The sequence below is a fragment of the Megalobrama amblycephala genome, linkage group LG24 (genome assembly GCF_018812025.1).
Source record: "Megalobrama amblycephala isolate DHTTF-2021 linkage group LG24, ASM1881202v1, whole genome shotgun sequence".
Taxonomy (NCBI): Eukaryota; Metazoa; Chordata; class Actinopteri; order Cypriniformes; family Xenocyprididae; genus Megalobrama; species Megalobrama amblycephala.
This window is the reverse complement of record NC_063067.1, coordinates 34,787,607-34,803,978: the sequence shown is the minus strand read 5'-3', so window position 1 is coordinate 34,803,978 and position 16,372 is coordinate 34,787,607. Positions and strand designations below refer to the sequence as shown.

Sequence of the window (16,372 nt, the reverse complement as noted above, 5' to 3'; positions counted from 1 at the left end):
TATGTGATGCAGTGCCGTCTAAGGGCCGAAGATCATGGGCATCCAGTATGGTTTCCAGCCTTGACCCTTACGCAGAGATTGTTCCAGATTCTCTGAATCTTTGGATGATATTATGCACTGTAGATGATGATAACTTCAAACTCTTTGCAGTTTTTCTCTGAGAAACTCCTTTCTGATATTGCTCCACTATTTTTGGCCGCAGCATTGGGGGAATTGGTGATCCTCTGCCCATCTTGACTTCTGAGAGACACTGCCACTCTGAGAGGCTCTTTTTATACCCAATCATGTTGATATCCCACAATCCCGTGCTTTCCATTCTGTGACAGTTTAGCTAGAAGAAGAAAGATGGCATCTGAAAGTTGCGGTTTCAGGTCAGTTTGTGTGTAAATGTACGTTTTTGACCAACATGTTTCTTCTGATGTAATTTCTATGAAGAAATTACTACTGTAGTAATTAAAGGATTAGTTCACTTTCAAATTAAAGATTATTTCCTGATAATTTACTCTCCTCCATGTCATCCAAAATGTTCATGTCTTTCTTTCTTCAGTGGAAAATAAATGAAGGTTTTTGAGGAAATCATTCCAGGATTTTTCTCCATATAGTGGACTTCACTGGGGTTCAACGGGTTGAAGGTCCAAATGTCAGTTTCAGTGCAGCTTCAAAGAGCTCTACATGATCCCAGACGAGGAATAAGAGTCTCATCTAGAGAAACCATCGGACATTTTCTAAAAAAAATTCAACTGTATATGCTTTATAAACACAAATGATCGCCTTGAGGGTGAGTAAAGCTTGGGCTAATTTTCATTTCAAAGTGAACTAATCTTTTAACTATTTGTTTAGTTCTCACCATTCTCACTCTATAGGTGTCTTCATGTGCAAACGCTGCCTGCAGAGTCATTGCCTATAAGTCAGCTGCCTAAGTTTTCAAATGCAGCCTATGTCTTGACCATGTCTACATGCCTTGTGATTGGCTGATTAGATATGTGTGTTAACAAGCAGTTGAACAGGTGTACCTAATAAAGTGGCCAGTATATTAACAGGTCTATAGACTTGGTTTTGCAAAGCAACATATGATGTCTTGATACAAATCATTCAGTTTTATGATTATTATCAATGAAATATGAGGATTTAAACAGACACCAGGGAATGTACATAGTAAATAAACACAATACATTTTCCCATGGCACTGCAATGAAGCTGAATAAAGCCATTTGGTTCCTTGAGATTAAAAGAGCAAATCAAAGCAGAATAAAGCGGCTTTGTGTGTCTAAAGGTTCTCTATATCCTTATGAGGATTTTTTTTTTTTCTTTGTGGCCGGGCAGGTTTAGTGGGATTTCAGCAGGACCGGTTTATCCAGGGGAGAACTGGTGTTTGTGTGCCGCGGCGAGGAACTGCTCAAACCTGTTCTCCTCGTCAGTGGGGAGGAGGGGAGGAGGAGGAGAGGAGCGCAGGGCGTATTAAAAAACTCTTCTTTACCTTTCCTCTGTATTTCTTTCTCATTCCCAATAGTTTTCCATCCACTGTACCTCTCCGAGGGGCTCCGGAGGACACCGGCGTGACGAGGAGACCGACAGCATCGCGTGATTGACAGGTGACGTGATTGACGTCCACAAGGTGGCACGGGGTGAGTGAACTGCTCGTTTCACGTGAACACACTGTATCGATCAGGTGTCATGTGCTTTTGGTATATATTTATTTAGGAACACATAAATTCACAGCCATATATTTCCGGATAAATCACTCAATCAATCATTCAAGCTATTTCAATTGGGTGGGGTGACTTATAATGTCCTCTTTATTTGATCAGCGAAATGAATTCATCTGGCCGTAGTATTGCATTTTATTCCATCTGCTTCTATCTATTATGGTTTCATGTGTTTTTCTCTTTCATATTAATTGGAATATTTAGAATTATAATAATCACGGGTATTTTGACAATCAAAAAAGTAAAAATTGAATACTAATAAGAATGTGTTGATTGACTTTGTTTTATAATCTCAATACATGTTCATAACATTTGCTTGCAACTTCCTCTCTCTCTCTCTCAGTCTCTCTCTCTCATATTTTGATTGTCATGCCCATGGGAATATACCAAGTGATATTAAACTGATATTACTCTGTTGACTTCAGCATGTGAAACATGTTCAACACAAACATCCATCAAATGCCAAAAAACAAACCTAGCAACACCATAGGCAGTGATTGCGTAATGCCAGGCGTGATCCAACAATCCATCTCAAAATCACACTTTCTCATGTATATTAATATTATTTTCATGCTCATGCTCCACCTTTTTATCTTGCAGACTGACTGATTTTGTATGTTTTAGATCAGTTATATGTAATATGTAATATTCCACTTATTTAGTGTCACCATATATGACCTCTGACCCCAAAATGTCAAGGGCACAGAGAGTCAGAGGCCAGATCTGATCATTATCAGCTGTTTGTATATGCTAAATCTATATAGGTATATTCTAAAATGAAGTCAGCTCAAAGGAGTGGGTTTAAAACATTAGTGTGTGTGTGTGTGTGTGTGTGTGTGTGCGTGCGTGTGTGTGTGTGTGCGTGTGTGTGTGTGTGAAATGCGAAGTTTGCAGATCTGAGAGACAGGTTCCCTCTTGCTCCCGCTGCTGTAACGTTCAAAACTGTTAGCTAACATATCCCAACATGCAGAGAGAGTGAAGGAGCAGGCGAAAATCACTCAGATCAAAATGCAAAAACGATTGTAGGGGGGAGGGGGGTAACCGCACCCTCCCAAGAGCCCTCAGCAGCAGGCTGTCTCTCTGCAGGCAGAAGTCATGCAGACGTATAATCAGCAATTACAGTGTATTCAGATGTTTATATGCAGCTTTGCAGCACATTTCCCACTTTGCATTTGAAATTAAACACACCGTATTCTCAGAAAATGTGTTTGTTTGCCATCAGCTTTAAGAAAAGTCGTGCATTCCTACAGAGAAACGTTTGTATCTGGCATCATTTACAGTGCCTAGACTAAACTAAGTGTCTGTTTTGATTGTCACAGTATTCGTATACAGTACTGTTCAAAAGATTGGGGTTGGTAGGATTTCTTCATGTTTCTGAAAGTCTCTGGTGCTCACCAAGGCTGCATTTATTTGATTAAAAATACAGTAAAAATGGGAATATTATGAAATATTATTACAATTTAAAACAGCTGTTTTCTATGTGAATATATAGTAAAATGTAATTTATTCCTGTGATCAAAGCTGAATTTTACATTAGTCTTCAGTGTCACATGATCCTTCAGAAATCATTCTGATATGATGATTTGCTGCTCAAGAAACATTTATGATTATTATCAATGTTAAAACAAATTGTAAGCAAAATATTTTTTGTGAAAACCGTTTTTCAGGATTTTTTTTTAGGAAAACATCATTTATTTTAAATAGAATTTTCTTGCAACATTATAAATGTCTTTACTGCCATTTTTGACAGTATTTCTTGATTGAATGGGTCCTGTACTGACACCAATCTTTCGAACAATATGTATTCACATTGCAGCGCATTGCAATCATTCTGTGTTACTAGGCATTTACCTCAACTATGACAGTCATCTGGAATTGTTTAGTTTCTGTGGTCTGGTAAAGTTTTTTAAGGCGGTCATTTATTAGACAAACGAGTGGATGTTTGTAGATAGCACAGGTCAAGAAAAATAGGGTGAACGACATATATAGATGTAAGTGTAGTATGTGTCAAGCTGAACCCTTTCATTAGTCGTCACTGCATTACATGGGTCATAAATAAACTTCCAGATCCTGTTTGTTCTTTAAGTGCTAGCACACACATGTTGTAAAAAAAAAAAAAACATCTCTACTCATTTCTTACTCTCTCATTTACACACACTTATACATGCATACACAAATAAAGTTAGGCCTACGGTGCTCACCTTGCAGAACCGGTTTAGCAAGACCAGCTTTTAATAGCCATGGCATATATGAGTGTAGAAATTTAAGCTCATATTTTAAAACGTTAATCCAGGGCAACGGCAGAACATGAACTGGCACCAATTGTTCTCTAATCAAGCTTTGATTTAACAAATCTGCGTCTCGGTGTTCTTCATTTTTTCCCTTCATATCCCCATTCGTAGGAAGACGAGTCAAGTGGCAGGTGTGCAGGAACACCAGCATGGCTGTGGAGAGCTTCTCTGAGCTCCTGCAGAAACTGCGGGAGGTCCATGAGCATGAGTTAGAGGGTAAGACCACCTTAAACGCTCTTGACTGAGATTCCACCAAAGCATGCATGACGATATCTGTATTTCTGACACAAAATATGGGCAAAAACTCTTTTTCAAAGATGGTTTAATAATGATGCACATTTCACAAACCTCCGTAACGGCAACAGTCAACAGTAAAAACATCTTTACATCACCACAAACAAGATAAGGTGTCATTTACAGTTTCTCTGCGAAATCCAGTTATTTCAATAGGAATCTACGCAATTGGGAGATTCGTGTGAGGGTGACAAAGTTCCCAACACAGATTTTGCTCGTGTTCAAGTCAGCCGCACAAATTCACCGCACTGACCGATAGAAAGCTGCTTATTTTGACAGTATCTTCCATACATCCATTGTTGGGTTGTGATGAGGGTCCAGTTACGTAATCAGATTTGTTTTAGTAAAAACCAGTGCATAACATTTAAATTTACAACAAAATATCTGACTTCAAATAAGTAACGCAAGCTACTTTGTTTATTGACTGACACCTCTCCTGTCCCCGTGTTGAGAGAAATCGGGAGTGAGTTGCGGAGGTGTTGTGTGCGCACAACATGTAAACATGATCCTTATTGTAGTTCTAGACTACAGTGGACATGCAAAATGAATAATAACTGTGAATGAAAACTCAGAATATTACAGAAACCTGCAATAATTAAATATGTCAAAGGGATAGTTCACCCAAAACTGAAAATTATCCCATGATTTATTCACCCTCAAGCCATCCTAGGTGAAAATTATCCATATTTAAAACATTATAAATTGAAATAACTAGCATGACGTGATGTATGACGCAGGATGTAGGAGTATCATGAGCTCAGACGCCTCTCACAGTTCAAATAGAGCTGATCAACAAACTCAACTCTTCTCTTTCCGAAATCCTCCGACATTTCTCTTTAGAAATTCATGTTTTAGACTTCTAATTTGTGACCGGTGTTTAGCTTTGCTCTCTCCTCTGAGCTTCCGTGTCCATCATTGCATCATGCATCGGTCAAAGTTTGCTCTTCCGCCGCAGATTGATGAGTATGGCCATCTGCTGGAAGCTAGTTATTATAGTTAATAGTTTTAAATATGGAAATTTTTCTTACAAAAACCCATCGCTTCACTTCAGAAGGCCTTTATTAACACTGGAGCCGTATGGATTATTTTTATGATGCATGGATACACTTTTTTGAACTTCAAAAACCCCATTTAATCCCATTATAAAGCTTGGAAGAGCCAGAATATATTTAATATAACTCTGATTGTGTTCATCTGAAAGAAGATAGTCACATACACCTAAGATGGATTGAGGGTGAGTAAATCATGGGATAATTTTCATTTTTGGGTAAACTAACCCTTTAAATTACAAGTATACTTTATGTATTTAATCTCACTTTATTAACCAATGTCTTTGCTGCTGACTTTTGATGATCCAATTCAACCATACTTATAAGCAAAAATGAACTATATCACATTTGTTTCATTTTTTTGTTTTTATTGCTTTTTATTGTAAGAGTGTTGAACTTTCTTCTCCTGAGCCCTATTCTTCACATTCGGACATCCGTATTCAACAGCCTTGTTAATCACACTACATTGGACATTCAGTGGACATTCACAAGTAAATATGCCATTAAAACAACACTTGCCTATTTTGATCGACTGTGAAAAATGTTGTAATTTGACAATCGTTGGTTGTCAATATCATGTCGCTGCTTAAAATTCGCAAACATTAATTTATTGCACATTTATTGGAAAGTCTGAATTTATCAGAAGCCCGAATGTGCGAATATAAAACCAACTTTACCCAAGTCTATTCTTCTGCGATCCAGAATGGCAGCACATCTGAATCTACATTTCCTCCAGCCTGAGGCTTATTCATTTTAATTTTAGTCCAAAAGGGCCTTTACATTTGCCAAAAATAGAACTCTGTTGTTGTTGTTGTTGAGAAAAAGGTGAGAAAAAGTAATGCAAAAATAACGTAACAAATTACTTTCCATAAAGACTAACGCAATTAGTTTATATAGGGAGCAATTAGTGAAACAATAATATAAACAATTTATTCATGCTACGATGCTATGGGCAAACTCTTAATAAATCTGCAACATGCTTAGTATGAGATTGGCATTGTTTATTCACCATGTCGTTCCAAACCTTTTTTTTTTTACTTTTTTTCATTTATGTCTTTCTTTCTGAACACAAAAGGAAATAGTTTAATGAATGAAGGTGGAGTGAATTCAACACAATGGCATTATTGTGATTCACATTAACACCTAATAAAGCACCCAAAATTGTTCGCAAGAAACCCCGCTACTGTCCCGACCATCCAGCTCCTCACGCTCCTGCTGTCCAGATTCACTGTGTATCTCTCTCTCTCTCTACAGTGTGGCAGGAGAAAGTACTGGAGCTGACAAATAAAAAGAATATGTGAGTGAGAATACCACATTGTTCAAGCTAAAATCAGCTGACATCAAATTTGACATTCACGTCATTACCGTTCTGTTGTAGCGATACGAAGCGCATGGAAGAACTTTACAACAGGAACCAGCAGATGAGAGAACAGCAGCGGATCCTCACCGAGAACATCAAACAGCTGGAGAACAGGTTTGTGAGTATTCATTCTTGAATTTAATCTCACGTACCGCTGCCCAAACTGGATGTGTCTGTCGATCCTCAGGTTGCGGGCCGGGTTGTGCGACAGGTGTACAGTCACTCAGGATGTGGCTAAAAAAAGACAACAGGAGTATGAAAACTCCCAGATCCAGAGTCTACAGCACATCTCTTTACTGGGTGAGCTGTAAACAGAGCCTTCATGTGAAGAAGAAGAAGAAATAGTGACCCAGTGTTGTTATTGTTAACTCAAACTATTAAAACGTTTCATGAATTGAAACAAAAATAAAATCTAAAAATATTGGATGAAAAACATTGAAAATAACTGAAATAATTAAAAGTCGAAGCACTTAAAATGACTAAACATTGCATTGACCGTGTTAATTCCTTTTACACTAAAGGTCAGACGTTTCGGCCCAACTGTAAACACGTGATAAAATGTTTAAAATATTATAAAACCACAACATGGGTCAGTCGCCGTTTGCAGTATTTACTTTATTGTCCATCTAGTTGAATATCTGAACATTGAAGGTATTCCCGTTTGTTCACTGCTGCAGTGAGTGAGATGAACGCACTAAAGAAAGAGAACGACAGACTGAGAGAGGAGCTGAAGGGCTTGAAGGATCCCTCGAAGTGAGTTCCTAACATGCTTCCTTGACATTTGTGTTCAAGCATTTCCTGTTGTGTATCATGGGAAAGTTCAAGTCCTGTCACATAGTGGCACGATCTGATTTGCTGTAACTGTAGCCGTGTGACATTAGCCGACATATGTGGGTCACTTTGGCTTGAGGTCAAGGCCGGTTTAACAGACTATTATTGTGTGTGTTGCATATAATAGTCATGAATGAAAATACAAACTTCCTCCTTTACCTTACAGTCGGCAGAATGGTCATTCAGAGGACACGATCACTGCAGAGGTCAAGATGTCACCTGACACAGCAGCGGCTGCAGTGACTCTACTGACCTCAGGGCTGAAGTCCAGCCAACCTCCACCAGGGGACGCCACTGTACCTGCAGCGACCGTCAAACGAGAGACGGACAACAGCCCAACTGACAGTCTGGGTAACTTACATATATGAATGTGTGTGTGTGTGTGTGTGTGTGTGTGTGTGTGTGTGTGTGTGCGCATATAATATATATATATATATATATATATACAGTATATATACAGTACCAGTCAAGTTATCTTGTTTTTGAAAGTAGTCTCTCATGATCATCAAGGCTGCATTTATTTGATCAAAAATACAGAAAGAACAGTAATATTGTGAAATATTATTACATTTTAAAATAAAATAATGTTTTTAATATACTTTAATATATAATTTATTGCTGTGATTCAAAGCTGAATTTGCTCCAGTCTTCAGTGTCACATGATCCTTCAGAAATCATTCTAATATGATGATTTGATGCTCAGCTATTATCAATATTGAAAACAGTTGTGCTGCTTAATATTATTTTATAACCTGTGATACTTTTTCAGGATTCATTAATGAATAAAATGTTAAAAAAGAACAGAATTTATTCAAAATATAAATCTTTTCTAACAATATAAATATTTACTTTCACTTTTTATCAATTTAACACATCCGTGCTGAATAAAAAATATATTTTACTTTTAAAAAAAGAAAGAGAAAAAAATACAGTACAGTAAAATTTCTATTTCAAATAAATGCTGTTTTTTTTTTTTTTTTACTTTGTATTCGTCAAAGAATTCTCAAAAAAAGTATCACAGGTTATAAAAAGATATTAAGCAGCACAACTGTTTTCAATATTGATAATAACTGAGCATCAAATCATCATATTAGAATGATTTCTGAAGGATCATGTGACACTGAAGACTGGAGTAAATTCAGCTTTGATCACAGGAATTAAATTACATTTTAAAGTATATTAAAATAGAAAACCATCATTTTAAATTGTAATAATATTTCACAATATTACTGTTTTTTTTCTGTATTTTTGATCAAATTAATGCAGCAATGATTAACATAATAGACTTCTTTGAAAAACATTAAAAAATAATGTTTCCAAACTTTTGACCGGTACTGTGTGTGTGTGTGTGTGTGTGTGTGTGTGTGTGTGAAGTTTGCCTGGTACTGAATGTATGTTTCTTTGCTTGTTCCCAACTGTACTGATGAAAACATCTGTAATGTCCTTTCTTCTGAACAGAAAAAGCATCTGAACACAAACTCATGCACAGCTGGAGCAGGGCGTTTTCATTCGTAAGCAATCATTTTTTCTTAAATATTTGTTTTTGCCGTTTCAAGTTGGTTGCTTTATTAAAAATCTTGTTTCTTTCCGTTTCCTTGTGTCTCATTGGTTGCTGAAATTTGTGTTTCTCTCAGGAATCTAAGGGCATGTTGCCCACCTCGAGCCCTGTGAGATGGGGGACCGAACACGGCACTGAAAGGAGGTGAGACAGGCAGACGTGTTGACGCTGGAAACAGAAAAAATGTTTTGACACATCTTAATCCTTCTCCTCATGTGTCCACAGAGCTGCCAGCGTGGACTCGGTGGAACACAGACACTCCCCTTTGTCTCCTCTCATCCCATCTCCTCTTAGTCTACTGAAGAACAATCCTATTTTTTCTTCTACTGCCTCTGAGGAACGTAGCAGCCGGCAACAAATCCACGCTCCCGTCCCCTACCGGCCGCTTCCGATCAAGAGCGGTCGTCTGTCCATCCCGTGGTCACTCTCTGAATCCTCTGACTGGGTGGCAGCGGCCAGCTCTGCTGTTAGTAGTGGAATAGCAGTTAATCCAAGCCAGAGCCCATTCTCAAGCTCAAACATTCTGCGTTTCCCTAAACTGGTCCCACCGAGCGGCGGCCTCCAGTCTCGCATGCACTGCTCAACACCTGCCGGCCTGCGGCCCTGGTCCCGCAGAAACCTCTCAGAGCATGCCGAGAGTAGAGAAAAGAAAGTGACGGAAGCCGTCGCAGCGCCGCCCCAGTGGAGGGTCTCGGCTGCGCAGTCGGAGAGGATCTTTGGAGAGAATTTAAGAGAGGAGGAAGAGGATGCACCGCTGGACCTGTCTGATTCAGGACGCTCAAAAAGCCAAGAGAGAGAGAAAACGCACTCACAGAGCGATGCATCTTCGTCTTTGTCTTCCTCACCACGTGCTGCACTTTCATCGTCATCTCAATGTCCATCAAGCCCTCAAAGTGACCAGCAGACTGCAGATAATAATACACAGGTAGACTTCAAATGATGCATAAAAACCTCCTCAATAAAGATATTTATTTTTCTGAGTAATCTGTTCATGCCTGATTAGAAAGGATAGAAGATCACTTTAGTTTAGGGTCTTTTAACTAGTTGTTTATTAGCATGCATATTACTAGAATATTGGCTGTTTATTAGTACATATAAAGCACATATTAATGCCTTATTCTGCATGACCTTATTCTACATCCTCAATACCTGAACTTAACAACTACCTCCTTATTAACTAATAATAAGCAGTAATTAGGAGTTTATTGAGGGAAAAGTTATAGTAAATAGTGAATATGTGTTCCCTATACTAAAGTGTTACCGAAAATCATAATATGATTTTAATAATGAAAATGTAAATTATACTTGAACAAATATATATAATAAATTGCACATCAAAATCTAGAAAAAATCTAGAACAAAAAATGGCCAGAGTGCCCGCCGCATGGTCGAAAAGGGTTGTCCCTATCCTCTTAATGAGTCATGGCTGTGTTTTGGGTGTAACGTGCAATAAACCGATCAGAGTCTCATTTCCCATTCCCTTTAAAAGCCTGATTTGCTATTTACATGGTGGAATTTGAAAGCGGAAAAACTGAACGCTTCTCTAGCGAGGAAATGGATCTGCTCATGCACGAGGTTAAAGCGTGCGAACAGATCATCTACGGGACAAGACGGATTCCACCAAAGCATTTTTATTTTTATGCACACAATAACAATATTTTACATTGTAATCCTTTTATCATATTTGGCATGTGTGTGTGCTGCTGCGTGTCCCTGTGTGTGTGTAATAAGCAGAGTGTACTCTTCAAATAACAAAAAATATTGTGCCATTAACATATGTGAGCCCATGGGTGTGCTGGTCTGAAAACAAGGAAACTTGGTCTAAAGCCAATGCCGCAGTATATTTCAGTTGCCTCAAAATGCACCAACAATGCACCTGAACACACCTCGTTTTCAGACCAGCACGCCCATGGGCGCACAAATGCATTTGCTATTTAAACAATGTGGTGCAGGACGTGAAAATGATAACTAGCAAAAAACACTTGCGTCGCGCCTGGCGCCACATTGCGCTGGGTGTATGATAGGGCCCTAAGTCTTATTGTTTGTATCTCGTTTTCTTGATTTACTATGAGTACCATGTTTGACCATGCCTAATATTGATCTAACTTACTGCAGTGTCTCATAGCAGTCGCGGAGCAAACGCACAGAGTATCATTATAACAACTTTCAACACTCAAATGTATCTAATATGATAAACAGGGCGGTGTTACCCCACATATGCATGACTAGAAGAAGCGGAAGCGCTCATCTGCGGCATAATAAAAGCTCTGCTGCTCTCGAGCTGTGTGTCGCGCTCGCCTCTCATTTGCAGTCGCTCCAGCGGCCTCGTTCCACTCCAACAGCTTTCAGCCCCACCCTGCTTCATACTACAGTAATGATAATAAATCTTTAATACATTAGCTCATCCATGAATATGATTTCTTCCCGAGTCCCGTCGGATTTTTTCCACCGGCTATAGACGTAAAGACAACACCTCTCATGATTCAGTGAAATCACGGCATCATCAAGCTACACCTTTGTTTTGAATAAGCGACCACTAGCGGTGAAAATGACATATTGTGCCTTTAATTAGCTAGAACAAGATGGCAGTAACTCAAGCATTGAGCAAGGGGTATAGGATCTTGCATGACTAGAGGTCCTTGCTTGGTAACATGAAAAGGTTAATTCTGCTTTGGCTTTGTTTAGAGCTATTTAGAACAAATAAACTAAATTTGGTTATATTGTTTCTAAAATGTAAGTTACTCAATATTCACTTCTTGTTTATAAAACTCTTTGCTTTAAACGGTTGTGTACTATTGTATACTACTGTAATTGCTGGACACTCAATTAATATTTCTCTGTGTGCTGTGCTTGTTCATGGAGCCCCGCACATGGAATATAGAAATAAATAAATATTGTCACCACAATATCCATGAATTAGAGGCCACATTTTATTAATTTGTTCCCTCATTTTAGGTAAATCTTGGCAGTCTTGTACTTATTTGTTTCCACATTTTAGTTAAAACATGTCCATGTTGTGCTAATTTGCTCCTTTAAGTTAATTAAACTGTAGCAATGATGTTTTAGTTTAACATAGCCACAATTTACCTAAAATAAACAAATTTGGGGAACAAATTCTTAATTCGTAGCCACAGTGTCTTCTTTTTTCTTCCTTAAATGTCATGTGCAGGTGTCTGTACATGTTTGTATCAGTGAGTATAAAAATAAAACTGACTGTGGTGTTTGGGTGACATTACACAGCAGGAGGAAGCACAAGAAAGATGTAAGGAACAGGAAGAGGTAAAGGAAGGTGAAACATCTTCAGCAGCTGAAACATCTTTCAGCTCAGAGAACAAGAAACTCCCATCACTAACCATTTCCCTCCAGCCAGGTAAAGCTTCACTCTCATTTGGTCAGTTTAAGTTAAATTTGACAATGTTTAATCGATCTGTTTTGCCTTCCAGTTGTGGTTATGGAGCCGCTTAAATCTGGAGGACAGGTAAACTCAGCATTGAATTAATCTTATGTCATTATACAACCCGAAGTTTTTTAAATATGAATAAAATGAAAAGGAAAAGACTTTCAAATCAGTTGAGCCAATATTTTATTCACAATAGAACATAGATAACTTAACAAATGTTTAAAGGGATAGATTTTACACTTTTATCCACTAAATGAGTTCATTTCAAATTTGATGCCTGCTACAGGTCTCAAAATAGTTGGCACGGGGGCAACAAATGGCTGAAAAAGCAAGACATTTTTAAAAGATTCAGCTGGGAGAACATCTAGCAACTAATTAAGTTAAGTGATATCAGGTCTGTAACATGATTAGCTATAAAAGGGATGTCTTAGAGAGGCAGAGTCTCTCGGAAGTAAAGATGGGCAGAGCTGTGAAAGAGTGCGTAAAAAGATTGTGAAATACTTTAAAAACAATGTTCCTCAACGTCAAATTGCAAAGGCTTTGTAAATCTCATCATCTACAGTGCATAATATCATCAAAAGATTCAGAGAAACTGGAGAAATCTCTGTGCGTAAGGGACAAGGCCGAAGACCTTTATTGGATGCCCGTGGTCTTCTGGCCCTCAGACGACACTGCATCACTCATCGGCATGATTGTGTCAATGACATTACTAAATGAGCCCAGGAATACTTCCAGAAACCACTGTAGGTAAACACAATCCGCCATGCCATCTGCAGATGCCAACTAAACCACTGTCGGTAAACACAATCCGCCGTGCCATCTGCAGATGCCAACTAAACCACTGTCGGTAAACACAATCCACCGTGCCATCTGCTGACGCCAACTAAACCACTGTCGGTTAACACAATCCGCCGTGCCATCTGCAGATACCAACTAAACCACTGTCGGTAAGCACAATCCGCCGTGCCATCTGCAGATGCCAACTAAACCACTGTCGGTAAACGCAATTCGCCGTGCCATCTGCAGATGCCAACTAAAGCTCTGTCGGTAAACACAATCCGCCGTGCCATCTGCAGATACCAACTAAAGCTCTGTTCTTAAACACAATCCGCCGTGCCATCTGCAGATGCCAACTAAAGCTCTGTTCTTAAACACAATCCGCCGTGCCATCTGCAGATGCCAACTAAAGCTCTGTCGGTAAACACAATCTGCCGTGCCATCTGCAGATGCCAACTAAAGCTCTGTCGGTAAACACAATCCGCCGTGCCATCTGCAGATGCCAACTAAAGCTCTGTCGGTAAACACAATCCGCCGTGCCATCTGCAGATGCCAACTAAACCACTGTCGGTAAACACAATCCGCCGTGCCATCTGCAGATGCCAACTAAAGCACTATCATGCATAAAGGAAGCCATGTGTTGATAAAAGTATAAATTTTTTTCAGTTTAAACATTGTGTCATCTATGTTCTATTGTGAATAAAATATTGGCTCATGTGATTTGAAAGTCTTTTAGTTTTCATTTTATTCAAATTTAAAAAAAAAAACGTCCCAACATTTCAGAAATTCGGGTTGTATTACATGCAGCTTTAATTGAGGTTTTCTGATGTTATGAGATCAGTTGTAACTTCTCTTTTTTTTGTGGTCACTGATCTTTTTTGAAGGTCACTGATACTGGGAGCAGACCGATGGAGCAAGAGGAGAAGGAGAACAACAATCTTGAAACAAGCAGAAAAAGACCTGGGCAGGATACTGATGGTGAGAAATCATCTTTTATTCGTTCATATATTCAATTAATAGATTTAGCATCTGCTGAAATGTCACTTTTGATTCATTGTTCTGTCTCAGCTATTTTCCAGCGCTCGCTAAAGGAGAGGAAAATACGGCTGAGCAGAGGACCTCAAGGAAACCATGCAGCCCCAGATCAACGATGAAGGTCTCTTTTTATTTTTCACCGTTTTATGTTAGTATTTTCATGAACAGTTTTCTTTTTCAGTTCGCTTCATATATTTATTTTCTTTTCATTTTTTTTACAGCCATTGGATTCTACTACAACTGTGGTTATTAAGCCAGCCGTGTTTGTTTTCAGCCTTCATCACCAGCCTCCTCCAATCCAAATCACTGGTGTTCACTTCAGCTTTCCAGAAAAACCAACAAAAAACATTTTAACCGCACATCTGTCAAATAATTTGCATGTATCAAACAGAATCGGTTGTCCAGCGCACACCGCAATTCTATTAGATCTATTATTAGTGTGTGCGAGCGATATAGTTCATATAACCTTCGTTGTAAATATACAGAATATGTTCCTTCAGTGGCTAGATTTCCCAGCAGTCTTTAGCTGTACTTCAACAGGAAGCCAGCTTTTCTTGCTGACAGGGGGCTGTCAATAAACTTATCAGCTAGATTGATTTATTTTTATTTTTCGCGGTTTCGCTTTCTTCTTCCTCTTTCTTCACTTATACCATGAGTTATTAATAATGTACATATAATTGCTTGCTTTCGTGTGTTGTTACAATTGTCGTGTCTTCTCTCAGTTTGTGTTCACTCTCTCTTCCGTGTGAGAGCTGTCACATCTCATCTATTTTTGTCTCTGTCTGAGCACCATGGCCTGCTTCTTGTAGATGTGACAAAATGAAAACCCTCGGCTTCCCCTTTTGGTTTTTTTTGAGATGTCAAGCATATATTTTGTAATAGTGAATTTTCCACTTGCAGCGGTAAAAAACTTTCAGTGTAAAGGAGGAAGGTAAAACTGTGAAGAACAAAGTGTACTTTATTAAACTTTCTGTACCATTGTGTTAAACTAGTCGTATACCTTTGCTTTTATCTGAGGTAAAGCTAATTTAGAGATATTAAAAATTCCTAAGTTTGTTGTTAAAAAATGGACACAAAAATAAAGGTATTTTGATGGCTTACCAAGGTTCCCATAGGCTTTTATTTGATCAGTGCTGTGGTCATACCTTGAGAAGTATCATTCTGTAAATGGTTTAGGATGTGGGAAACACCTACAGTGTTGCAGGAAGAGGTATAAATCGTTTCACCGTGAAGAACACGACTGCTTTGCGTCACTGGAACAATTTATATTTTTGCCAATCACCACAACATTTAGCTTGCTTACTTTTGTTTACTGAAAGGAGTTTAAATTACAAAAAAAAAAAAAAAAAAAATTCTAATATAAATGTTTTATTTGTAATTTGATCTATGCGCATTTCTTGGTTAATATTTGGGTGTCCAAATTGACTCTTTCTCTGAGAAGTATTTGCATATCTAGAATTTTCTGTAATTATAAGGATTTAGTATTATTAAATATTATTACAGAAGAGGGAGATTTATGTATTTGCTTGTCTCTCTTTCTCCATCTATTTCACAAGAAGAGTGTGTTTAATCCCACCATCTGATAGAGGATTATTAGAAGCTCACTGTTTTTCAGAGTCATTATATAACTGAGGCCAGACCAACTGTTTCCAATCCAATAATACATCTGTGCGTCTATCTCTGGTGCTTTTCTAATAGATACACACAGATCTGACCAGCAAACATTGTCTAAATCTGCCTTTATTATCAGTTTTTCTTTTCTTTTCATATATACAGGCTATATAAGTGATATATATCCTATATTTAAAACGCATGCCTCAGAATTTGAATGACATTTTGGCCGAATGAAGTGCTGAGGGCGTTTTTTTTTGTTTTTTTGTTTGTTAAAAGTGACATTGCAAACTTTTTTGCAACCTACACACACACACACACACACACACAAGCACAAAAAAACCTTGTTTCACAGTGTTCTACAAAGAAAATTGCGTGAATAGGGCATGCGGATACTGAAGCGGAATGTTCATGACAGATTTCCTCTGACTACACAATGTGTGTCTCAATATCCACCGAG

General features: G+C 38.3%; 1 protein-coding gene across 1 annotated transcript; it reads left to right on the top strand.

Moving 5' to 3' along the window:
- The first annotated feature begins 1,415 nt into the window (after nucleotides 1-1,415).
- On the top strand, nucleotides 1,416-15,401 carry rbbp8l (retinoblastoma binding protein 8-like). Its single transcript, XM_048177881.1, has 15 exons — nucleotides 1,416-1,625; nucleotides 4,109-4,213; nucleotides 6,595-6,637; nucleotides 6,719-6,814; nucleotides 6,888-7,000; nucleotides 7,378-7,453; nucleotides 7,698-7,882; nucleotides 8,990-9,042; nucleotides 9,166-9,233; nucleotides 9,315-10,014; nucleotides 12,330-12,459; nucleotides 12,533-12,567; nucleotides 14,151-14,244; nucleotides 14,335-14,422; nucleotides 14,523-15,401. The coding sequence occupies exons 2-14, from the start codon at nucleotides 4,147-4,149 to the stop codon at nucleotides 14,418-14,420; spliced, it is 1,746 nt and encodes a 581-aa protein (XP_048033838.1). The 5' UTR covers nucleotides 1,416-1,625; nucleotides 4,109-4,146; the 3' UTR covers nucleotides 14,421-14,422; nucleotides 14,523-15,401.
- Nucleotides 15,402-16,372: the final 971 nt, after the last annotated feature.